Source organism: Salminus brasiliensis, chromosome 16 (genome assembly GCF_030463535.1).
Source record: "Salminus brasiliensis chromosome 16, fSalBra1.hap2, whole genome shotgun sequence".
NCBI lineage: Eukaryota > Metazoa > Chordata > Actinopteri > Characiformes > Bryconidae > Salminus > Salminus brasiliensis.
In genome coordinates, this window is record NC_132893.1 from 9,180,018 (window position 1) to 9,205,651 (window position 25,634).

The following is a 25,634-nucleotide window of genomic DNA, read 5'->3' on the forward strand; positions in this document are numbered from 1 at the left end:
TAGCTAAGGATATTTCCTGAGTAAACAACACTTTTGTAAGTCGCTATGGATAAGAGCATCTGCTAAATGCCTTAAATATAAATGTCCTGAATGTAGCTCCTAGTGCTCACACACTACAGAAACATTTAATGCCTTCTATGATACGATTACACGGTCTCCCTGTTTACTTCCATATACAGTACAAAACACATTATTGTTTACTTTACTTATTATGGTTTATTATAGTTACTTATATGGTCAGACCTGATAAGTCTGACCTTATAAGAGACCTGACTGGCACTTTTTTTTCCACACATTTGGAGATTTGGAGCTTTTAGTGTGGCAGGCCCAAAACTCTAGAATACTATTCCCTTATATCTCATCTCATCATATAGCAGCTAATTTTACATCTTTATCTTGCACAGTGTTTTTATGGTTTACTCTCTCTATATATATATATATAAGTAGAAAGGTATGACACACAGAAGATCACCAGGAGGAGAACATGGAGGAGGGGAAGGAGAGACAGACAGGCACAATGTGTTTACTTAGACTGGTCCAGGGCAAGCCTTGTGATCTTCAGACTGTAGTCTGGACAGATGGAGGAGATGGACAAACGGTCAGATGAGTGGTACTGAATCCTGTGAGTGACAGTGAGAGTGAAGCAGGGAGGAAGGGAGGAGGGTTTGGGTTAGGGCCAACCATACTGTACCTACTGCTATTACACAGGAACACATGTAGGTCTATACCTGATTTAGTTTACATACTTTTATATTTGTTCCTTACACTGTACACCAGCACTGCACAATGTGGACAAAATATTACGCATATAATCTATAATATAATTATAGATTGGCCTGCACTACTGCGCTACAAGTATTTTTTCAAACACATGCAGGATTTCATTCATCAAAAAGCACAGAAAACCTGAATAAGGGACTTATTGCAATTAGGCCATGATAATTAGGTTATTGATTTATAGCACATTATATGGACATGACCTTTTAGCAGAGATGTTGATTTTAGCCTGTTGAGCTCTTCTGTTCTCTTGTCTGCTCTCTGTCGGAGGCGGGGATGAGTCTGTGAGCATACAGCAACAGCTATCGTGTAGGAAAAGATTGCAAGGCATGCAATGACCATTGCATCAATAATGGCCCCTGGTATGGCTTGACGTGCACACAACGAACTGCTAAAGTTGAACCATAATAGTGTGGAAAACAGGCATACTGCTACTTCAGTTTTTCACACTGTTATTTAAACGATACAGACATTAGCTTGTATTTTAATGCTTGACAAAGGCTTTGTCAGAAACAGGAAGTAGCTTGCTGACTAACATTCGTCTTAGACATGACTGGGTGCCTTCCTGCCTTCCTATCTTCCTGTTGATGTTGAAATACATTTCTTTAATTGGTTTTTTATTTTTTTGTGGTAATCAAATTGGATTTGAAAATAGAGAATTACAGTGGTATTGGTAGAAGTTCAGTAGAATTTCAGTGGTATTGGTATAGACTACCAAATTTCTGGTATCATGACACAGCTGTAAGAAGTTGTGAACCTTTTGGAACACTCGAAATGTATACATGAATGACTTATTAAGATTAAAGAGATTCAGCAACAATGCATACTGAGAACTATGTAAAGGATGTTTTAGAAGGGTGCAAGGGCTTAAACTGTTTGCCTAACAAACCCTTGTTACACAAGCCTTCTGGGGCAAGATATCAAATGACCCTTAGTGTCAACTCTGGTGGCTGAACCCAGTAATCACTGCATCCTGATGCATTTCTCTTTTTTAAATATAAAAAAGTTGAATATTTAAAAAATAAAACATTCAATTTGCTGGTCTTTACATTGTAAACATCACCGTCTGTAATATTATGCCTCATTACTTTACTGTTCCAGCCTACTAGCTAGCTGAGGAAGGGTGGCTACATGGCTAATAACAACAGAAAATATTATAATATAATATTATATTTTTGTTCATTTTTTGTTCAAACATCTCAGAAAACATTTTATACTGTAAAGTTAGCATGGCTAGCTGATTAGCACACTTGGGATAACCAAGCTGAGGGTGCATTCCGATCCAAAATTCGGATCCTTCTTCGTTTCCACTTTTGTAACGTAGGTATGACACATATCTGAAGAAGCGCGAGTCAATGGAGATGGCAAATAGATAAAAACCCTTGAACCCAAGAACCCTTGTCAACAGCTAAAGATATTCAGGCATCTCTTGCACTTCACCACAATTTCTATTTGCAACCACAGGACTGCCAATTTACATGCACTTGCAGTGACACTCAAGTAATGGACTGTAATCTCAAGCTCCCATGCCACATTTGCCATATCTCACATATTTTTAATAACCCGTTTCAACAACCTCGTAACAACCTCCAGATATATCTGACTACAGCTGCCGCTCTGAATTTTACTCGCACTCTAGACTGGCAACAGTGGCCTTCTGAAGGAGTTGAGGGGATTTGGAGAACAGATCTTCTAAAGCATCTGAAGTATATCATTTTTCACTTGCAATTGTGTTAAGAATGGGACTCCTCACTGTTGGACAATGAAATTGCCACTACATCCACATCCACAAAGGCTCAGTTGTTTCTGGAAACAGCAACTGGGCAAAAATAGAATAAAACCCTCATGCCTAAGCAAATTATTAATATTATTAACTGCACATTCAGAAAAATTGGACATTTGGACATGTCATATACCAGCAACCCAAAGCATACAAGTAAATCACAAGAAAGTGAAAATAAATTATGTGTTTTAGAATGAAGAGTGCTGGCCTCAGACTCACTGTAATGCTGGGAAAGTTAGGTGCAACAGACCACTGAAGCAAGACACACCAGAAATATACATGAACTGAAACATTTTTGTTTCGAGAAATTCTCCAGAAAACCTCATCCTGATGTGCAAGGCTGGTAATAGACAGCAGTAAAAGACAGAGGTGGCAAGTAATAATGTATAAACACTTCATCAGATACACTAATAAGCTTTGCTGAATTTAACAATCTTAACTACAACGTTAATCTACTAGTTATCCTGCTGTTATACTTAGTGTGGTAAATTTGCCAAGTGAACTAACAGTGTATAATATAAGATTCATTTTGCTAATTAGTTCCACCAGTTCAACAGAGTTAACTATTAATGATGCAATAAAGACTGTGGTTTACTTTGATTTGACCTAACTGAGATAAAAGGACAGGAATTGACTATTAATTTGACCAATAGTTGTTCTTAAAGGTGTTAAATTGAGGATAAAAACAGACCTGTGTTAAACACACAAGATAAAAACCATGAAATAGAACTCAATTTGAATAAATAACTCAATATTTTAAAATAACTCATAACTCAAATTTAAAAAAATAATAATTACATTAAAATTAACCAGAAATGTGAATATTGCCAATGCCGGATTAAAATGAATAGTCCACATTTATTAGCATTGCAATTCAAATTATCAACACAATACCAATCTTGTGATATAATCACAGGCCTGACCTGACAGGGATGGAGGTAAAAGGCTTCTTGTAGATGTCAGCCAGCTTGTCCATGACCACGGCTGCGGTGGTGAAGATGCGATATGTGTGCAGGAAGGTGTTAAGGAAGTCAATGGAAAGGAAACGCAGGTCGGTCAGCCTCTCCAGAAGCCGCTCCACACTGGCGTAGCGGATTTGTGGCACTTTGCAGGAGTTCAGCGTCTTGCTGAAGCAAATATCCACATCATCTTTGTGTAGCCGGATGTCAGACCTGCAAGGTGTAGACACAGACTTTGTTTGATGAGCAACATTACCAATTCTTTAACCTTATGGCCACACAGAAACTTGGCCTTGTCTTGAATCATAATTTCCACTTGGAAAGTCAGTTGGAAAGGGTTTCTTAAGAGTTATGATTTCTACAAGAGTTCCACACTGTCACATCACTTGAACTCAGGAGGGCCCGTAGTAAAATAACTAATAGTGTGTTTTAACCCGTTAAAGCCTGAACCATCAAATAATTGGCAAAAGTCTAGTGTTTATTTTACCTTCTGACTAATTATTTAAGAAACTAAATATACACTTTCATATAGACTTTCATTTTGTATACTATTTAATACATTCAGTATTTATTGTTTACAACATTTTTAAACAAACTAAAACCTGTAGAATACAATTTTTAACACCTAATACTATAAGTTGCCTTTGCATTTTACTTAAGTGATTTCCAACTTAGAAATCTGTAAGTATGTTTCTGGTGCATGTATAAAATATATACTTATTTATGTAATTTCAAATTTATTTATTACCAATTTAAGAAATGCTTTATCATACGGATGTTTCAGAAGTTTAAAAACTGTATCAAATATATGATACACTTAGCTTTCCCTTCAAGTTTAAAATAAATAACGCAGAATGACCCCCCCCCTTCATTTGCTATCCATATTAGCAGTTTAAAATAAATGCTATTGTAAATGTATCTTGCTGAATATCTTACTTGAGCATGTGAGGCACAGTGACTTTAGAGTTCTCCTCAAACACACTGGTCATCAGGCCATTGCAGCGAATATTGTCGATGCACTTCATGAGAGACCCAGAAACAGGAAGAAAAACAATGTATATTTATCTGTCAATATTTTCACTTCCCTTTCATTGTATTGCCATTCGGAAAAATCCAGCTCAAGACCTGTTTTTGCTGATAGCTTGTTTCAGATGGTTCAGATGGTATACTGGTCATGCAGTTGGCTAACCAGCTCATGACCAGCATAGCGTATGTTTTATTTGAATTTGATGGACTAGATGATCTATCAACATGACAAACTCGTCCAAGGTGACCGTCAAGCTGGTCAAAGTGGTGGGATAGTAGATCAGTTTTTTTAAGATGATAATACTGGTGGGCCAGTGGGATCATGTTGGTCGACCAATGTGGTTATGCTAATCAACCAGCTTGATCATACTGGTCATTTTCTTGGTCAGACTGGTCATGCCTGTTAACTAATGCCTGTTAATCTAATCTATCAAACTCAAACAAAAAATACCCTATTCTGGTCAAAAGCTAAGCTGGACAACCAAGCTGTTTTTTCAGCAGGGAAATGTGCACCTAGCCTCTAAAATCATCACTCTTATTAAACATGAAAATATAATTATTAAAAGTATTTACACAAAACATTTTAGCTTCATACTTCATAATAGGTTATTCTTCCACAAAAGCTGTTCACTCTATGGGTCATTTTTGACCATTATGACAAGGAGAGTATATAGAAGGTTAAGATCAGGGTTAAATGGTTAAACAATGTTACATGCTAGAGTATGGGAGCATACATAGCTGAGTGAGCTGAGCGAACACCACAGAGTGTTCAGGCCCTGTGGGGATAATGCAGGTGGAGGGAGGGACTGGAAACACCCTGATCTTCAAAACAAAACAAGTAGCTCTGTGTCCCCAGAGCCTCAACCTCGCCTGCACCACAAAACATACAGCACTCCAGAGACACACCTGCTACTGGGCCTGGTGTTCTACTAGACTCTCTGTGTGTTCTATTCTTGTGTATGTTAGTCTGTGTACACACACTACAGTCCCTCTGCATTTACAATCTTGAGAATTACAGAAAAACAAGCATGATGCTTACTTTCAGCCTAGTGTCCTGAGTACAGCCAATCATTATCCCTTGTGTAGTCTTAACATTCTGTATACTCCCCTTGTCCATGGGTCAAAAATTAATCTATGTACCCTGATGATGTACAACTTTAATGGAAGTCTGAACAAAAGCAGTGTATTATGTTGGGGTCACACAAGGTCAAATCATTAAATTATGAGCTGAAAAAAAAGATGCTCCTTTTTCTGAGATGCTCTGAAAAATCTGAGATGCTCTGATGTGATGTTAAAAATAGTGGTGGGTCACTTTTGACCCTTAAGACAATAGGGGCTAAAACCTTTAATCTCCTATAGCTATGGTGTAGTGTACAGACACAAGACCAATGCAGACTGAAGCCTACCTGACTGATATCGCTGGTCCAGGCTGCCTTCTCCTGGCGAGAAGGAGCCAGCAGGACCACTGAAAAGGACGGACCATCTGTTGGCTCGACCACAACCTTAAACTCCAGATGACTAAAGCCTTGACCTGCAGCATTATCTACAAGATATCGAAATACATGACATAAAAATCAAGGCAAAGTAATGATCTGAACAATCTAACAGCTATTTATGTCAATCTCCAAACTAAATCAGTAAAAATGTGGACAGTGAGCTGATCAAAAATCAAGGCAAAATTCATCACCCAGTTAAATTTGTAGGCTGGCAGAGTACTTACAGTCCTCATCACTGGAGTCTAGTTCTTCAATGAGGGTGCATTCTATCAGAGACAGTGTGCCTCCTTGCTGTAAATCACAACATATAGCAAGTGCTGTGTCACTGTACAGTTATTCCCTTAAAGTAGTGTGCTTTTGAGTTGTATAAATTGTATCTAAATTCGCTGAACAATTTATTAGGAACACTAAACTAGTAGGTAGGGCCTCCCTGTACTCTCAAAACAGCATCAGTTCTTCTTGGCATGGATTTCACAAGATGTTGGAATCATTCCTTTCAGATTTTGGTCTATACTGCGTCACGCAATTCTTAAACAAAAATCAGATCTTTCATGCTTGGAATCTCCTGTTCTACCACATCCCAAAGTGTTCTACTGAATTTAGACTCTGGGAAGAACACTTAATAACTCATTGTCACATTCATGAAACCAGTTTCAGACTGGTTTTGATTTGGGACATGGTGCATTATCATGCTGAAACCCATTAGAATTGTTGCCACTAAGGAATAAATATGGTCAGCAACAATATATATATATATAACAATATTCAAGTGATTCATATTAATGCCCCAAAGAAAACATTCCCCACATCATTTAATTTTGACCCTTTTGTGACATGAACCTGTTTGTTGTATTGGCTTGGTGACAGGCAAGATAACAGATTGGCTGTACCTTTGTAACAACAACTTTTTGACATCAGAAGGATAGTTTCTCAGCTCCATTAAAATTATGATTATTTTTGTATACTTAGCCATTGTCTTTCTGCTAATTAGGTCTTCCAATCAAAGGATGCTATCGCCACTGGGAGATATGCTAGCACATGCTTCCTCCATTAAGTGCCTTTACATCTTTTCAGCTACCACTAACACTACTGGACAGCTAAACACGCATGGAGCATAGGGCTGCCACTAACGTCTATTTTTCTATAGATTAATTTTTGTCAATTAGTCAGTTAATGTAAGCAATTAATTTTACTCCAAAAAGGTTCAGCTTTGAGCTTGACAAAACTGTAAGTAAAGCTTTAGATGTTAAGTGCAAAACTGTAGGTTTAAAAAAGCACCTCAGCATAACAGTCAGCAGTGCAGTGCAGGGTATTTTTACCTCTTATCAATGTGTATGTGATCTATTTTATTTATGCTATTCCCTTCACGTTCTTTACATACAAACACTGGGCTCTGTTTTCTTTGTTCCTCATTTCTACTGTGCGGGTGCGAGTTGCGAGTCGTCAAAGAGCAGGGTCACCAGTGATGGTGATTGTATCACCAGGTATGCACTCATATATATTATGTTGCAAAACACACTATTCATATTCTTGTTAAATTTATGTATTGTTACACATGCATAGAAAATGTATAAATTATTCATAATTCAGTTATTCATTCTGTTCCCCCCTTAGGCAGTACTGTATTGCTGTATACAACCTCAACAGTTTTGTTGCCTGCAAAAGACTCACTTTGAGCAGATGAAGCTTGCCACCAGAAGTGCGGGTGCAAATGAGGAGGTGCTTGGTAAATAGGAAACACTGGCGTTCACCCTCTTTCCGCAAAGACAGAGAGCCCAGTCGCACCTTGCTGAGCTTCCCCTTCTCTGCCGAAGGCAGCTGGATCAGCGAGCCTGCAAAAGGATAGAGGACAATAATATAATAAAATTAAATCCTCATTAATATCATCATAGAATCAGCCAATCAAGTCCAGCCAAAATAAGCAATTATAAATTCCCAGATGTAAAAGTCTGTCACTGGTATCATAAACTGAGGCACCATTTAGTTTTCATTTATTATAATATAATTATTTAAATGATTTATTTCTTAATTACCTCCTGCACAATGCTGATATATATAAATATGCCATCCCTTTTGCTATATATTTTAAATTATTATAATCTCTGTATATATTTGTATCTTACCTTTATTTTATTTTTATTTGACATTTGTGCTTTAATCTTAATATTTTATACATACTATCCTTATTATTTTATCCTTTTGTGTAATGTGACAGTTATCAAAGCATTCCACTGCTAGTTGTACAGTGTTTGACTGTGTGTGTGATAAATAAATAATAATAATCTTACCTTTGTATTTTATTGTAGTTTATTTGTAAATATTACTTATTAATTGTTACTTATTAATATTCCTACACCCCCCCTTCTTTGGAGGGTGTTATTATTATTTTAAGTCAGATTATATAAATATGATGGAAGAAAAACATAAATATTCAATACATATTGAACACTACCAACAACTTTTACAACTTTAACAATTGTAACACTTATATGATATATATATATATATCAAATATGATAATGAAAGATAATAAATGACTGAGGGTTAGTTGGCCAGTACAGGTGTGTGTGTATGTAGGAATGTGTATAATTGTATGTGTGTGTTTGTCAGAGTAAGATAGGTGAGCAAAGAAAGTAGACAAATCTTCACCTGCCCAAACTAACTGAAGAAACACCTTTCCCCATCATGGATAATACAATTCACTTCCAACATCAAAATAAGAAAAAGATTTTGGAATCACTTCTACCATTGATTTCTGAAGCAAAAATCATAAAAACCACTTTCCCGATGACAAATAACAGTATGAGAAAACTAAAAACAGGCAAGAATAAAGATATATGTTATTATTCCTTGCTCTCTTCTCTGACCTTGGGTATTCTGAAATGTGCTTGTAAATAAAATAACTTCTCATTATTCTTCTTTTTATTATTATCATATGCACTGCATGAAAGTTTTTAAGGCAGAACTGCTATACAAAGCTACTTTACAATATAATTATAATAAAAAGAAATATAATTATCCACACAAAATACAAGAATAAGAAGCTGAAAGTTCCATTAATGATAATAGGAAAATGGATCAGAGCTGTCCTAGTGAGGAAGGCTTTCAGAGAGTGTGTGTGTAATTTAAACTAGCACTCAGTCTAATTAGAAGACACTGGATAAAACCTAATGCCAGATCAAATGAAATATGAGTTAGCTGATAAGGCATTTAAAAGTGTACAGAAAGAGGTACCTTGCATTGACATACAAACGCTTTTTAAGCTACAGGATTCTGTGTGTGGCAATGTTAATCTCACCTTGCCGTATAAACGTCTGGCTGGTATCCAGGAGAATGTCACAGCCTTCCACTATCATGCGCTCAATTGCAAGATTTTTACGGATGTTCTCAGTGTCGCTCACTTCGTCATGCATCATTCTGAAAACAAACACACACAAGCCATCATTCTTTTAAATAAATGTATAATGACAGTCAACAGTTCCATAATACAATGACAGTTCTTCCAGGATCAATAACTCAATAACCACTTAATGCAGTTCTTGTAAATGGCACAGCTGTAACATCCACATGTCCCTGTACATCCATCCATCCATTTATCCGTCTATCTTTCTATCTGGGCTGCAGGGTATTGAAAAAAAGACATAGCAATATTTTTTTTCAGCAATATATTGTGATATTAAAAAATACAGAAATGTTTACTAGATGTCACTTAACGTCAGTGAGCCGACATGTCATGATATTAGTAATCCAATAATGTAGAATATTGGAGTAAAAGAAATGTTTTACAAGATAAAACTTGCTTCTGGTGAATACATTGTGATGGCGATGCTGAAGTGATATATTGTCCAGTTCTACAACTACAATTCTATCTGGATGGATGGATGAATAGATGAATGGATGGTTATTTTCTTTGGAAAATGTCTAATTTTTATGAGATGTTATTTATTTTATAATTATAATAGTCAGATTTGTTCTTTCTTAAATGTTCATATAACTACATGGTGCTTGCCAGTGGTCTCAAAACTCCATAATGAGGCCTAAAAGAAGGTTTACTTCACGTCATTTCTGAATGTGAGCTGCACCAATTATATTTAATTAATTTGATCCCATTTTAGCAAAAATCTTAATAATTTCTTATTCATTTCTCAAAGAAAGCATGAGGTCAGTGATTAAGCAATTGTCAACAGCTACATGACTAGTACACAACTTACTTGGAGAGTTCCTCCAGTTTTGACTTGGCAAATTCCAGACTCTTGCGCTCAACATGTTCATGGGGTGTATGGGCAAGCAATTCATGGAGTGTAATGATGTATCGAGGTATCTGTAATAGAAGGAATGTTAATGATTAAACAATTTTGACATTTCAATGAAATATTTATATTCTTTATTATTAACACTGTGTCTATTTACACTGTGCACAAACAAACTGATGAAGGACTCAGGGGAACATTATCTAAGCAGTGAAAGGTTCTGAAATCTTGTTGCTTACCTGAAACATGGGGTAGGTGAGGAATGTCTCCAGCATTCGGCCTTCGCAGGCAGCATTGGACTCATACTGCTTCAACAGCTTGTCAAAGTCCCGGTTCTGCTTACAGTTAGCTAGAACCTGCAGGCTGTACTGGTGGTTCCGCACAAACTCTTGGTAGATGTTAAGCATTGGCAGCAAAATGTCAAAGAGATCAGCTGGAAAAAGGCATTTAAAATATACAGTGATAATATTTTTTGAATTGTAGGATCTGTTCATGCTTTAATGATAAGAAATAAGAGAATTATAAGAAAATGAAGAAAATTTTAATGGTGAAATACTATTTTTTCCCTGGCAGCACAAATATCATTTTAAAGCCAAGGCACTCACCTAAAACTAATGTTGGCCAGTTGGCGATTCTCGCTTTTAGTCCTTGGTGAAAGATCTCATGAAGAAACATTATAGTCTCACTTAAAAAAAAGAAAACAAAACATATGAATCAGAATGGAGACAACAGATCACTTCATACATTGTACTTTCACATTATATAATATGCTTGCTATAACACCACAATACATCTACAATGGCTGGCTTATCTGCTTATCTTATCTAAATACCTATTTAGGAAAATGCTGCTGACATCATCATGACTGATTGGAGGCTTCTTGGAACTTGCAGCCATTCTGAGCGGCCGCAGGAAACAATTGACCAGAATGGACAGTTGAAGCACATATTCAGTCTCAGCTTCAACCATGTTGAAGACAATCTGGTTTCTCTTTCTCATGCTTTCAGCGTGGGGGGAGCAAATGTAGTCCTGCACAATGATCTTCCACTTTCTCCGACAAAGCCATCCACGCATGAAGCTTTGCACCTGAAAGAAAAGCCCACACATAGTTAAAGGGTATGGTTTGACCAAAACATGATAACATTCCAGAATGATGAAGTCCAGACTTGGGAACGTTTGCTTTTATTATTAGCCACATGAGCATTGGTTGTTGTTGGTAGATATGTTAGCATTCACTATTTTCTCTAACTAGCACTGTATTGAGGAAAAAAAGTTAATTGAGTTGACAATGAATTCAGTAATATGTAAATTGCCCTCATCCAATCATTTAATCATCTAATTTCCTTGATTGAAAAACCTTTTGCCAACTGCCATTAACACAGGGACTCACTTACCTTTTCTAGCCTGAACTTTGGATGTTTACTCAATGTACTAAACTGCAAGTATGATTAGTATAGAACCTAAGTGAGTAAGTAAGAAAAAAACCCAGTGAATTTAGATTATATGCCTTTTTGATTTTCTTTATATCAGGGTCTTCATCTTCTTGATTGGATTGATATGGTAGCATTCTTTCCTTTGTTTTGTTCAGGACAACAATCTGTGGAAAAAAGATACAAATCGCCTTATTAACCTCATCATAGTGGAATAAAGGTTTTTCCTTTACCTTTCAAAGCCAAATGTATAACCCACAAATAATAACTTTACTCAAAATGAAAAAAATAAATAATGAAGACAATACAATTACTGCACTGATAATCAAGTTTTAAATTGCTATAAAATTACTTACATTTTAAAGGTAACATGGAGTAAAATGGGCTAAACAATTTTGTTTTCTGTATGTTTTCATTTGTTTAAAAGTGAGAGACACTTTGTTTGGAGTGGTCCTTGTTAAATGAAATAAACACTCATCAGACATCAATAATGTAACAGCAACTGAACATTCAGTAGATTATCAAGAGACCTTTACTGAAGACTTTTTTTCACTTTATTTGGAGTGTCTAAGTTCAGATCTATAGACTGTCACTGTCAATTTTGAGGAGAGGTTTGACCTCAGACTTGAGCCTCTCGATCTCTGTGTCCTGGTCCTCCAGTTGTGTACGAAGCTGATTGGCTGCCACTTTCTCAGTCTCCAAGATCTGCACCAGGTGAATGTACTTCTGCATGAGCACCTCCCGCTCGATGATGAGGTCAGAATAGCTGGATGGGATGAAGAATGGGTGTAAAAGAGTGTAAAAGAGTGACACAAACAACATCATGTACAAACCAAACAAGTAAGTATTCACAATTCTGAAATAATTTTCAGTTCCACTCAGTGTCTCTAATAACGATGCAGTGGTACATGTAGTTTTGCTGATAGATTACAATGACACAGCTCCTCTCCATGATGTTCTTAATTTGAATAAATATTAATTTCATATTCTTGTTTGTTTCTATTAGAACAGAAACAGAACAGTTCAAGGTAACTACCATGCAAACTTTAGCTTGTTTGTCTTTTCTGTCATTTCAGTTCTGTCATTCCGTCATTCACTCTTTCTATTGTAATGATGATTTCAAAAAAGCTTCTACAGTTAAACACTTGCAAGCATATGTGCAATGTTCTAGCAGTATTGTTCGCTATCAGGCTTGGCCAGCTAGCCAAAAACAAATAACAACAAAAAATCAAATAGCCTCAACCATCTAAAGCTGTTGTACTGTATGATATGTCATTAGAAGGTGGTTTTCTACCTACTACTGTGGCACACTGTAGGATGTGAAAATTAATGTTTACAACAAATGTAGTGATGTCTGCATTGTTTTATTTTGGCTGGTGTCCAGTTCATTTGGACTATAAACTTTGACCTACTTCTGATTACATTAGTTTTTTTCTATGGATTGTCGTGTTGGTGTTTTTGGACCATGCTATTTGTCATGATCTTGATTATCTAAGAGACCCTAATGAAGCAAATCTGCACATGCATCCCACTCATGCTTCTCGAACATCAAGGACAATGTCAGGGACATTTAGTGGGCATGGCCTAGTGAATCATTGAAATCCATCTGTGAGTACATGTTTTGGTATTTGCAACTGTTTTCATTTTTTTTGTATCCGTGAAAGAATATTCATGTGTGTGTAATGAAGCTCTCTGGAAAAAGCCAGTATGGCATTGCAGAGGTCCTGAACTATGCATGCCATCTTCAACACTGTGATGTAATCTATAAACACTGGTGTCATAGAGCATCAGCGGGTGACCTGACACTGAACCACTAAAATTCAGAGTGCTGAAAATTACAGATGGTGAATGTGTGGGAAAACACAGGGATTTGTGTGGATCATCAGTGAGTCCAGATTCTCTCTGACTCTCTCTCTCTCTGGGCTGGCCAACACCGAAATAGTTCTCCATAAATCCCTCTAAAAATATATATATATTTTTTTGCCTTGATGTTTTTCCTTCCTGTGCGTGATGAAAATAGAAATCACAGTAGCAAGTTAATGACCATAATAATAATATAATATTTCATTATTAATATATAATATTTATAATTAATTTAGTAATTGTGTGTATTTGAATAACCATTCCAGTTTAAAGAATTAGAATTATGTGATGATCTAAGGGTCATGATATTAATATAAGTTAACATATAATAATAATAATAATAATAATAATAATAATAAGAATCCATTACTGAAAGAGAATTTCCATTAAGTTGTACAACACCAATATAAGCCTTTCATGACAACTGACACTAAAAGGGATACAGATATTAATAAAGGCTTTTGTACAGTCAATTAAAATTTACAAATGCAGCCTTTATGACAACGTACTCTCATCACAGTTGTAATATGGCTTTATACATATGCCATGAAAGACGTATGTTGGTGTCGTAGCCTTATGAATGCTGCCCATCTCTACAGCCTGGACTTCTCAGAGCTTTGGTACATCTGGAATGTAAGTGAACTAGGCCATACCTAAGCTGAAGCTACTTCTTTGTCAGAAGGGAAAAAAATAAATAAAATGGCCTTCATTTATTGCTGTACCTGGCCTGCTGAATGGCTTCCACCCACTCACTGCAGTCTGCATCCTCTTCAGTTCGCAGCTCCAGAGGTTTCTGGCCGTCATGGCCAAAGATGACCAGGAAATAGTGCTTAGTGAGGGACAGTAAAAGAAAAAGGATTAGTTAATGCACGCTGTGAAACATCTGCATTTTATGTACAGGACATAGACTATATGGACAAAAGTATTGGGACACCTGCTCAATTATTGCTTCCTCCAAAATCAAGGTTTTATGGAAGTTTATGCTGCTTTTGTTGGAGTAACTGTCTCTACTGTCCAGGAAGACTTTCTACTAGATGTTGGAGCATTGCTGTGAGGATTTGCTTGCATTCAGTGAGCGTTACTGAGGTCAGGATGTTGGATGATCACCACCCTACCTCATCCCCAACTCATCCCAAAAGTATTGGATGGAGCGCCATCATTTCAGAGAGCACAGTTCCACTGCTTCACAGCTCAGTGATGGCATAAAGCATGGCTAATAGGTTCATGTTTATCTGCTTTTATTCTCCTATCCTAATCCTATTTTATTGGCAATACTTCTTAACAGGGACTAGACTAGACTTGGTCATGCTTTTGACATTTTCCAAAAATACAACTCATCTTAAGCAGATGTTCAGGAGATTTTTTTTTATTTCAGGTGTGTTTTGCAATGTCCAAAAGTGATTAACTAGGAGTGTGAGAGAGACTGTGTGAGAATGCAAGCATGTTATAGGACGCAGGCTTAAGGGCTTGTTCATGTTCTCCTGCTGCATGGCAGAGCGGCTGGTGAGTGTGTGTGTGTGTGTGTGTGTGTGTGTGCACATACTTATGTAACAGCCAGTGCTTCTCCTCTCTGCCTTTAATGCGCTGTCCTCAGCCCCAGGCCTTGTTTAAGCTGGGAGATAACAATAGAGCCACTGCTTCCCCACACACACTTCTCAATCACCTCTACCACATAACCAACTCACCAACCCACCACATCAGTCCTCAACTGACATTCCTTCTATTCCTCTGAAATAAATTCAGAACACTGACTATCCGCTGCACCCAGTACGCTCACGCTCAAGGGTAAAATTCACATTTAAGACTCCTTTGTGTGCATAATGTCCTATCTGGCTCCATCTCTCATGCACAGATCTACTCCTCTGCTCGCTCACACAGACTGGATTACTTTTTTCTACAGACATTGTAGAATTTTTTTTTTATTCAAGTGGCGGTGTCCGGGGGCAACACGCTACCGGGAGGGCTGCTATTATTAGTAAGTCGGCAGTGCATTGTGCATTGAGCAGAGATATACTTCCAGTGGTCTACAGAACCTAGTCAGGAACAGTGCACTAAACAAGTGCACAAACATGCTGGCCTCACAGCCGGCTTTAGAATCAACAAACTGATACACTGCAAATAAAAAGACACAATCTAATCTAATTCCCTGCAAAAGGATGCAACCCTGTGGCCAGGGTTCACCAATTTGGTAGGAGGGTGGTGGGATATCTTGCGTAACATTTTGTGGCAAGTGCTTCGAGCATAATAATACAGTGCCACTTCAGCATAACATCAACCCCGATTTCCATGGTAACCCAAGTCATTTGGTTGCTGGCAGTTCTGTCAAGTATGTTCCATTTGCATCTGAATCTTTAGCAGGTACCATCAAAGAAACAGACTGTGTCGTTAACAGACTCAGCAGTGTTTGCTCAGCATAACAGCTTAATAGGAATGTTTTGTATGTATTTTGAGCTAATTCTGACTTTATAATTGAGCTTTTAAGAGCTCTATCCACAAACAATATGTTATCAATATGCAGAATACTTTACACATCACAAAGACCTCTTCAAACAAGCTGGTCGATAAAGCGAATCACAATGAGTCGTTTGCTTTTACTTTTCAGACTTTTTAAACTTTGAAGCTCTCCAAAGCTTAGTCTTTTTAAAATGTCACTTAAGACAAGTTGAAAAGTTTGTAGTATAGGCCATGATACATTTCAAAATGTTTTATCATTTAAATATTGCTGAGGGGAATTTGAAGCTTTTTGTGATCTTTAGCAGACTAACAATACTAATCAGAACAGCTGCTGAGGAAACTTGATGTCTTCTACACAAGGTATATTTTTCTCAGTGGACATTAAGCCAACATGTTAATTTGTTAAACATTTTCTTTTCTTTTTTTTTTTTTAAATAGCCACTTCAAAATCATAATGATGCCTCACTCATTGTACAAGGGATAATATAATCTCTATTGATGCTACTCCAGGCTCGGCACTCTGCTAACCGCACTATGTAGCTCTGGTAAAGCAGACAGGACAATGCTCACAAGATCTGCGTAATGCTGTGTAACCCAAGTCATATTCCAAATTTTTGAGGGGGTGACTCAAATGCGAATTACATTTCCCAACTGGGAAACCCAGGAGCAAGAATAACAATTCACGCTTGTCCAAATGCAGGACTGTAAACATTGAAACATAAAAATTTGACTGATGGTAAATTTTAAGTTTTACTATTAAAAAAATTTATAGTACATTTTTCCCCAGCAAATGGCAATTACACAATGATAATTACACTACCTTCACTTATAGCCATGTTGATGGTTTGAGTAAACCAATTACAATTTATTATACTTACTGAAGATCTTTTCTACAGCAGCTGAATGTGTAACCACAAAATTTATTTAATTTATTATGATTTTTTAAGATGTTATAGGCTTTCAAATTACATTCCAACAGCAGTCTTTCACAATTAAGTCTTATATTATCACAAAAACATAAAATACTATACAGTGACGTTTTAGTAACACTCTGTTTTCACCCTGAATTCTCATTTCCTCATACGATTTCTATCTGTAAAGGCCATAGCACACATACACAGACATGTTTACTTAGTGTGTTGTACCTGTATTTCTTGAGAAGATTTAGAATGTCTTCTCTCTTTCAATTTTTTGTGGTTTGCCACTGGTCTTATAATAGCTCTATCCATACACTACAGTGTTATCAATATTCTGAACATTTTGCACATCACAAAGGCCTCTCATTTGGAGTTAATATAACTAAACACATAAAACCAAAAAATGTATTTTCATTTGCAAACTTGTTCGTACTCTCTCTGATGGTAGATGCTATACTTGACATCTGTGGCAGGAGCTACCTGTAGGTCCCGTGATGATTTTAGGATTGTTGGAGACTTTTTTAACGCATCTTGTGGTCTGCTCTGGGGCTGAACTTGCTAGAATGACCTGACCTGGTCATGTTGGCAGTTGTTTCACTCGTAAATTATTTTGCAGACATTGGAATGTCTGATGTCTAATTGTTCATGGGGTATTTTAAATTCCTTTCCCTAACTGATAGGCATCTACAACTTTATTTCTGAAACTTTTCCTTTTAAATAAGTTTTAAATAAGATAGTCTCCTTCAAAATCCTCACTAATGATTTTCAGCTGATGTTATGTGTCTGAATTCATGAATTATAAGTAGTAATAAATGTGAGGGTGTTCTAACTGTATTTCTACTAATTACATTCTATGCTGTTGTCAAGCACTAAGCTATGCAGTCACCTTTATAAACATTTGTGAGAGAATAAGTGGCAGACCACGTAAAGTTATAAGGCGAGGTCGCTGAGTGCTGAAGCACATAGTGCATTGTCTGCGCTCTGCCGACTTAAGAGTTCCAAATCTCCTCTGGCATTAACATCAGCACGAAAACTGTGCGCTGAGACCTTCAAGACATGCATTTCCATGGCAGGCACCTGCATGCAAGCCTTACACCATCAAGCACAATTCCAAGTGTCAGATGGAGTGATGTAAATCACATCGCCACTGGACTCAGCGGAATCATGTTCTGTGGAGTGACAAATCACTCTTCTCTATCAGCCAGTCTGATAGAAGAGCCTGGGTTTGGCAAATGACAGGAGAATGTTACCTGCCTGACTGCATTGTGCCAACTGGTGGAGGAGGGATTATGCTATGGGGTTGTTTTTCAGGGGTTGGCCTTAGTTCCCATAAAGGGAAATCGTAATGCTTTTGCATATAAAGACATGGACAACTTTATGCTTCCAACTTTGTGGAAGGCACTTTTCTGTTCCAGCATTACTAATTTGAACAATATTTAACAGACCCATCTTGTAGAAAGCCTTCCCAGAAGAGTGTAAACTGTTATAGCTACAAAGGGGGTAACAACTCCATATTAACATCCATGAATATAGAATGAGATGTCATAAAAGCACCTGTAGGTACTTTTTAATTCATAGTGTATGTTCCTCGTTTTAAATTTATTTGATATTTATCCTCTATTTGATTAGATTTATGTGATGCATAGCTTTCCTGACATTTTTGAAACATTCATCATTACATATTGATACAGATTCACATTGTCACAAACTAAAAAAACGAAAATGAAACATTAGTTTTTGCGTGACAGTGACGAAAGATTTGTTATATTATTCAATGATTTATTATCAGACTGATAGAGTTCCCTATTAATGCAAACATAGTATTGTACAAGCTGTACAATTAAACCGCACTTCAGTGGCGTGCACACGTGGTACCAACTTCACTCATCACCCGTCTGGCGTGCGCGCTCCTGCATAGTCTCTCCTCTCTTTTAGGCTTCCCATCACAAAGCAAATAAAGTCCTTTATCTGCTCATAATGAAAATGAAAGACAGGTAGGCCTACCTGCTGCTTATCCGAGGTGTCTCTCCCCACGACGGACACTTTGGGCGCGGGGACGCGCTCGCAGGTGCAGCCCTCCAGCAGGTAAATCCCGGTCGGTCTGGCGCTCTGCTCGTTCTCGAAGTAAAACAGAACATTCTGGTGGAGAGCGAAGTACTTTTCATTCCAGCGACTGTTCTCGGTCGTCTTCTTGCTCAGGTAGCCGCGCTTCGCTCCCTCTTTGCGCGCGATCACGGACAGGTAGAGTGCGTGCCCCTCATTGTAGCGCACACTTTTCTGCATCTTCCAGCTCGGTGTCTCACGCCGCTTCAAACGAGCCCATGTTTCCTCAGAGGTCAACAAAGAGGGTCTAGTTTAGGGTGAAGGAAGTGAAACACAGCCGCGTAAAGATAATCCAGACGCACTGGGACGCGCTGTGGAAAGTTGCTTGCGCGCTAAACGGAGCGTTGAGCTCCTTAAAACACTCCAGTAGTCCGTCTCAATTTTTACCACGACGAGTCTGAGGTAAATCCACAAACAAAAACCTTTCACCTAAGACTTTCCTGCGTTTTTGTTCGGGAATCCTCCATAAAACACAAACAGATTCAGTGAACAGACGGTAAAACCAGAATCACGACCGAGATCAGCGGTAATCGGCTTTGACACCAACTTAAAGAGACAGCTCTGTTTACTCGGTGGTGTGGGGAGGATGTGCTAGGCTAACTGCATCCCAGCAGACACAGCGTTGCTGCAACCATAAGCATTAAAACTGTTTAAAAAAAACATACACACCCCCTTTCTGGCATATTCTGATATTTTGTGTCTATTTTGTCACACCCCCAGTAAAACACCAGTGCCGTGAATCACGCATATAATAATAACCCAGCAAACACAGTTACATTGAGACAACGTTGGGACAACCCATTGTTTTGGTGCCAACGACGTTGCCTGTGCCATGCTCTTTACGTGGTCACAACGTTGAACGTTGACGTTTAATGTAATTCCTCAGAAAATTGTGCAAACGTTATCTGACAAGGTTTTAAGAGGTTGTGACAACGCAGTGGTAAGGTGAAATAATAAGGGAACACAGAACTACCCCAGGACCTCGTAGAAATGTAATCTCGTCCCCCTTATGTTTTAATGTAACAATGAGGTTGTGACAATGTTGAGACAACCTTTTTGAGATAACATAAACAGTACCACCTTTTGACAACATAGTAGCAATGTCGCAAGAAAGTAGGCAATGTTGTGACAATGTTGTGTGTCAAAAGCACATTTATAGATTTATAGATGTTGTTTGATGCAGTTTGATATATATGTTGTTTGATATCATTTGCAGAAAACACAGGAACGTTGAATGCTGAAAATGTTATGTTATGTTTATATTCTCATATGAAAGTGTGTTTCATATTTTATGATAATATTAAGCTCCATAAATCAGATATTGTAATTTCTTTTTTTATTGTTTTGGTAGTTAACAGAAAACTGAATCACAGGAGCATAAGGGTAGTTGAATGCTTTTGTTTTAAAGTGTTTATGCCAGTAATGAGAGTTTACTCTCTGTCTATTGATTATTTTGGTTTCAGACACCGGCAGAATGAAAACAGAGTACAACATTAAAACTGTGTTATTGTGGAGTAAGGATAGATTTTAAAGGTAATAGATCAGTAGGATCAGTAGGATTTTGTAAAAATGTCTTAAAAATATACACATTTAGATATAGAGCTGCATTTATTATTAGTGATCTTTATACAAAGTATCTACATGAAAAAACACAACCTTTTTGTTTTATAGACATTTCCAGCTGTAGTGAATAATTTGTCACAGAGATAAATCCACACATCAAGTTTATTAAAATGAACTCAATCCACAATGAACACCTCCCATAACAACTTTTCACATGCATTTCTGGACAAGCTGAGACATGCAGAACCGTTCTGGATTTTACATAAATATTACTCAGCATTACACAGTTCTAACCAGTTCTCAAAGCCTCAGATCTCTGTGGTATGGGTTCCATAAGATGAATGGCAGGTGTGGGCTAGAAGGGTGAAGCAGTGGAACTGTGTTCTCCGGAATAGGTGTGCTCCATCTAATACTTTTGGAGTATGAGTTGGGGAGTTTGACATGAGTTGAAGTGGTGATCATTCAACATCCTGACCTTACTAACACTCTTGTCTCTGAATTCTATTAAATCCTCACAGCAATGCTCCAAAATCTAGTAGAAAGATTCCCTGGACAGTAGAAACAGTTACTCCAACAAAAGCAGGATACACTCTTTCAATGCCCTTGATTTCAGAGGAAAAGGTGAATGAGCAGGGATTCTTAAATGATGCTACTATATATGCGCCAACTTAGTCTTCTGCACTTTAGCCACATAAGTTATAAGGAGTGTTTTCACCTGGACTGCTTTTTGAGTGACACACAATACAGGGCAAACAATTTGAACTTATCTACAGCACTCTTTTACATATACAAGTCTCATGGCACAATCTGTTTGTTGTAGGCCACAACCCCAAGTATATAAAGCAATAATATAAAAAGATATTGGCCCTGTAATGATGAGCAAAGTAGGACAAATGGAAAAATGTAGCACTTTCTGAGGCAAAGGCGAAATCAGGACACTAGCACAGCCTGTCTGTTGGTTGTAGAGTAGCAGCTGTGCACTAAGAGGTTTCCTTGTTGACTCAGATGGGGAATTTAGTCAATTAGCAGTATTCATTTGTGAACTTGTTATAGCTACACAATTACCACTAAGACTTATCCTTATAGAAACACAGTAAAACAGTGATCTTTAAAGAGTTTAGAAAGCCAGTATTGACTATAATCAATAAGGTTATAATAAAAATCACAACATAACATTAATAATAATAGAAATCCCAGCGATAACAGGCAGTTATTGAAAATCTGTTAGAGCTCTCTCTTTTAGCCTGTGTTTGTGCTGAAGGGAAAGGCAATACTGGGGGATTATAGTGGATTACTAGTATGTCTGTCAATCCCAAAAATAGCTACATGCTCATAAGTCCATAAAATGGGGCTGGTATGGCAATCCATTTTGTTGATGTTTTGTTTTAAAACAGATGCAGCAAATGCTAAAAATGAAAAAGGCTTTAAAGACCAGGCGTGCTCATGATGGGTAGGCCACTACACAAAACCTCTTCTGAGCAGTTTGTTTAGGGACTGAAAAATTGTTTAAATATCATAAAATCTGAGATAACCGTGGCTTCAGCCTTCTGAAATATAGACAGATTTTTGTTTATGACCCCAGAAAGCCTTCTTGCCAAAAACACAAAGGATTCTCTCTAGCATCCACTGGCTCCAGTGAATTTGTATTGTATGTCAGGAAGTGTGATTAACATAAAAGCTGTGTATTGTTAGGTCAGCCAGTCAATTCCTCACAGTTCACCTTGACATTAAGGTTCATGTTGAGGTACAACATGTTCACACACTGCCATCTTATGGCAGTTCTTTAAAAGTTCAAGCAATTGAAAACTTCATCCAGTAACCTAACCTCACCTCAAGGAAGTAAGAGGAGGTTAGTAGCCTTAGTGTGAAGAGCAATATACTACTGTCTCCCTGAACAGTTGCCATGACCATAATCAGCTGGTTCTTTGTGGATTAGAAGCAAAAAACAAACAAACAAACAAACAAACAAACAAAACTACATACATACAACCACATACTACCGTGAAATGAGAAATACACTACCTTTGAACCGTTTGCTATCATTTTGGTGTCATATTTGCAATGTTTAAAAAAAAGCATGTGGGCTGGGGAAATATTGCAGGATTTTACACAAATATGACTTCCACAGCATTATACAGTTTTTGCAAGCATTGTCCTGCCAACTGCACTAGAGTTACATAGTGCAGTTAGCAGCATTTTCAAATCAAATCAAATCAAATTTATTTGTATAACGCTTTAACAACTGGCGTTGTTGCAATACCACTTTACAGGTATCCAGTAATGAAACATAAGATGAAATGAAACACATGAACACCCCCCCAACCCCCCTTTAGCAAGCTAAAGGCAACAGTGATACGGAACCCCCTCAGAGCTGGAGGAAGAAACCTAATAAGACTTAAGACACATATGTTCTTCTGCTCCGGTGGTTGGTAATCATATTATAATGAAAGTAATGATTATGGATAATGGTAGTAATAATAATCATTTTTAACATAAACATAAACATTTTTAACCATGCTTCAACAGAATTATAAAAAATAAATTATTATATAAATAATATATATTTATATATAAATAATATATATTTATATATAAATAATATATATAAATATTAATAATAAATTAATGAAACAGGCCTGGACAAAAATAATGGTACCCTTAACTTAATATTTTGTTGCACAACCTTTTGAGGCAATCACTGCAATCAAACAATTCCTGTAACTGTCAATGAGACTTCTGTACCTCTCAGCAGGTATTTTGGCCCACTCCTCATGAGAAAACTGCTCCAGTTGTCTCAGGTTTGAAGGGCGTCTTTTCCAGAAGGCATGTTTCAGCTCCTTCCAAAGATTCTCAATAGTATTTAGGTCAGGGCTCATAGATGGCCACTTCACAATAGTCCAATGTTTTCCTCCATTCTTGGGTGTTTTAGCTGTGTATTTTGGGTCATTATCCTGTTGCAAGACCCATGACCTGCGATTAGAGCAAGCTTTCTGACACTGGGCAGCACATGTCTCTCTAGAATCCCTTGATAGTCTTGAGATTTCATTGTACCCTGCACAGATTCAAGACACCCTGTGCCAGATGCAGCAAAGCAGCCCCAGAACATAACAGAGCCTCCTCCATGTTTCACAGTAGGGACCGTGTTCTTCTCCTGATATGCTTTATTTTTCTGTCTGTGAACATAGAACTGATGTGCCTTGGCAAAAAGTCTCATCTGTCCATAGGACATTCTCCCAAAAGTCAACATGTAGTTTGGCAAATTCCAGCCTGGCTTTTTTATTATTTGTTTTCAACAATGGTGTCCTCCATGGCTCAAACAATGATGGATGGTGCAATCTAACACTGATGTTCTTTGTCTCTTTGATTTGTCATCAATTTTCCTCCTGTGTCCAGGGAGGTTGGCTACAGTCCCATGGATCTTAAATTTCGGAAAATAATTTCTGACAACTTTTTCCTTTGCTTCCTCTGGTCCATGTCGAGTATGGTACACACCATGTCACCAAACAGCACAGTGACTACCTGTAGTCCTATATATATAGGCCCACTGACTGATTACAAGATTGTAGACACCTGTGATGCTAATTTGTGGACACACCTTGATTTAACATGTCCCTTTGGTCACATTATTTTCAGGGGTACCATAATTTTTTGTCCAGGCCTGTTTAATGAGATAACTTTTTAAAATAATTCTTTTGAAACATGGGTCAAAATCAGTGTTGGATTTTCATTTGTTCATTTATATATTTCATATCATTGTTTCATTTTTATTTATTATTACCTTTGTCAGTTTGAAGTTATTTCTGTGACCATTGTGGGTTTTTCTTTCATTAACCGAGTGGTACCAACACTTTTGTCCATGTGTGTAGCTACAAGTAGCAGAAGCAGAGCTTTGTGGCAAAGCTGATGTCATTGCCTGCCACCTTAGCATGGCCATGCAGGCTGGGGCAGAGGTTGTGCTCAAGCAGCCTCGGGACCTGGGGCAGAGCAAGCCAGGTCACATTCGAAAATCCCTGTACATGGCAATACTGCATTCCTTGGGCTCCAGTGCATGCCCAGGCACTTTCAACCTGGGTGGCTGGTGGGGTGGGGTGAAGTGGCGAAGCTTAGCAAAAGCTTAGTTCTTTCTGGCATGAGAGAGAGGACTCTAGCCTCCCAGCTAAGTAGCGAGAGCCACCACAGAGACTCATACAAGAGATGTAGTGTTTTGGGTATGATTGGTGACTCAGCCTCTCCCTGGACTGAGATCACAAGCTATATTTTATATATTACAAGAGAGTTTCATGTAGATTGTAAAGTTTATAGAGGTGATTACAGAGTAGTAATACAACATAACAAACCTTTATGTCATCTTTTCATCTATGTCATAAAAAAAAACAAGAAAACACAAGCAGGCACTGATGACAGAAATGGCGACTTGCTGTAAAGTGGAAGTAATCGTCATGTGAACTCGAGTGACACCGCCCCCCTTGCTTTTTGTGTGCACAATCTCACGAAACAAGGCTCATATGCGTCCAATCTTCCCTTCACTGGTTGTCATGGCGATGGCATTGCTCAAGTGCACTGAAACTACGCCATCTCACCTTCCACTCAACCTGGCGACAGTTATTGTAGATGTTAAAGCTGCTTCTTATTTTAGAGCCAGCAAGGCAGATACACAATTCTCATTATTTCAGGAAAATCATAATTCTCGAATTCATGTCAGAGTTATTTCCTGTTTTGTACAGGCCCTGCAATACACTTGATGGCGCCATCATCCACTTTGTCTGGGAACCAGTGCGTAGGACACTCACAGATGGCAGAGACAGATAAATGACACTGGCACGAGTTGGGCATCACTGCGCTGAAGCAAATAACATAAGAAAATAGATGGACAGGAACATTCAATGATCATTCCCTAAATAAGAAACACATATCTTGTCCTTCCACTTATTGACCTCTTTATAAGCTCCTCATACCTTTTAGGCCCTCTCTCTGTAGGTGTACAACTATAGACTATATCTATGTTATGTACAA

General features: G+C 37.7%; 1 protein-coding gene across 2 annotated transcripts in view; it reads right to left on the bottom strand.

The window, feature by feature from the left end:
• Positions 1–19,613, bottom strand: part of rasgrf2a (Ras protein-specific guanine nucleotide-releasing factor 2a) — a 31,108-nt gene extending 11,495 nt beyond the window's left edge. For both annotated transcript variants that reach the window (XM_072659022.1, XM_072659021.1), the window contains exons 1-15: positions 18,960–19,613; positions 14,307–14,413; positions 12,340–12,487; positions 11,799–11,888; positions 11,124–11,377; positions 10,897–10,976; positions 10,531–10,724; positions 10,253–10,362; positions 9,340–9,458; positions 7,713–7,873; positions 6,266–6,332; positions 5,952–6,088; positions 4,456–4,538; positions 3,484–3,732; positions 528–620 (exon numbers count right to left, since the gene is read on the bottom strand). In XM_072659022.1, the coding sequence (XP_072515123.1) occupies positions 528–620; positions 3,484–3,732; positions 4,456–4,538; positions 5,952–6,088; positions 6,266–6,332; positions 7,713–7,873; positions 9,340–9,458; positions 10,253–10,362; positions 10,531–10,724; positions 10,897–10,976; positions 11,124–11,377; positions 11,799–11,888; positions 12,340–12,487; positions 14,307–14,413; positions 18,960–19,238 (2,171 nt within the window). In that variant the 5' untranslated portion in view covers positions 19,239–19,613. The remainder of the gene's footprint in view (positions 1–527; positions 621–3,483; positions 3,733–4,455; positions 4,539–5,951; positions 6,089–6,265; positions 6,333–7,712; positions 7,874–9,339; positions 9,459–10,252; positions 10,363–10,530; positions 10,725–10,896; positions 10,977–11,123; positions 11,378–11,798; positions 11,889–12,339; positions 12,488–14,306; positions 14,414–18,959) is intronic.
• Between the last annotated feature and the right edge of the window lie 6,021 nt (positions 19,614–25,634).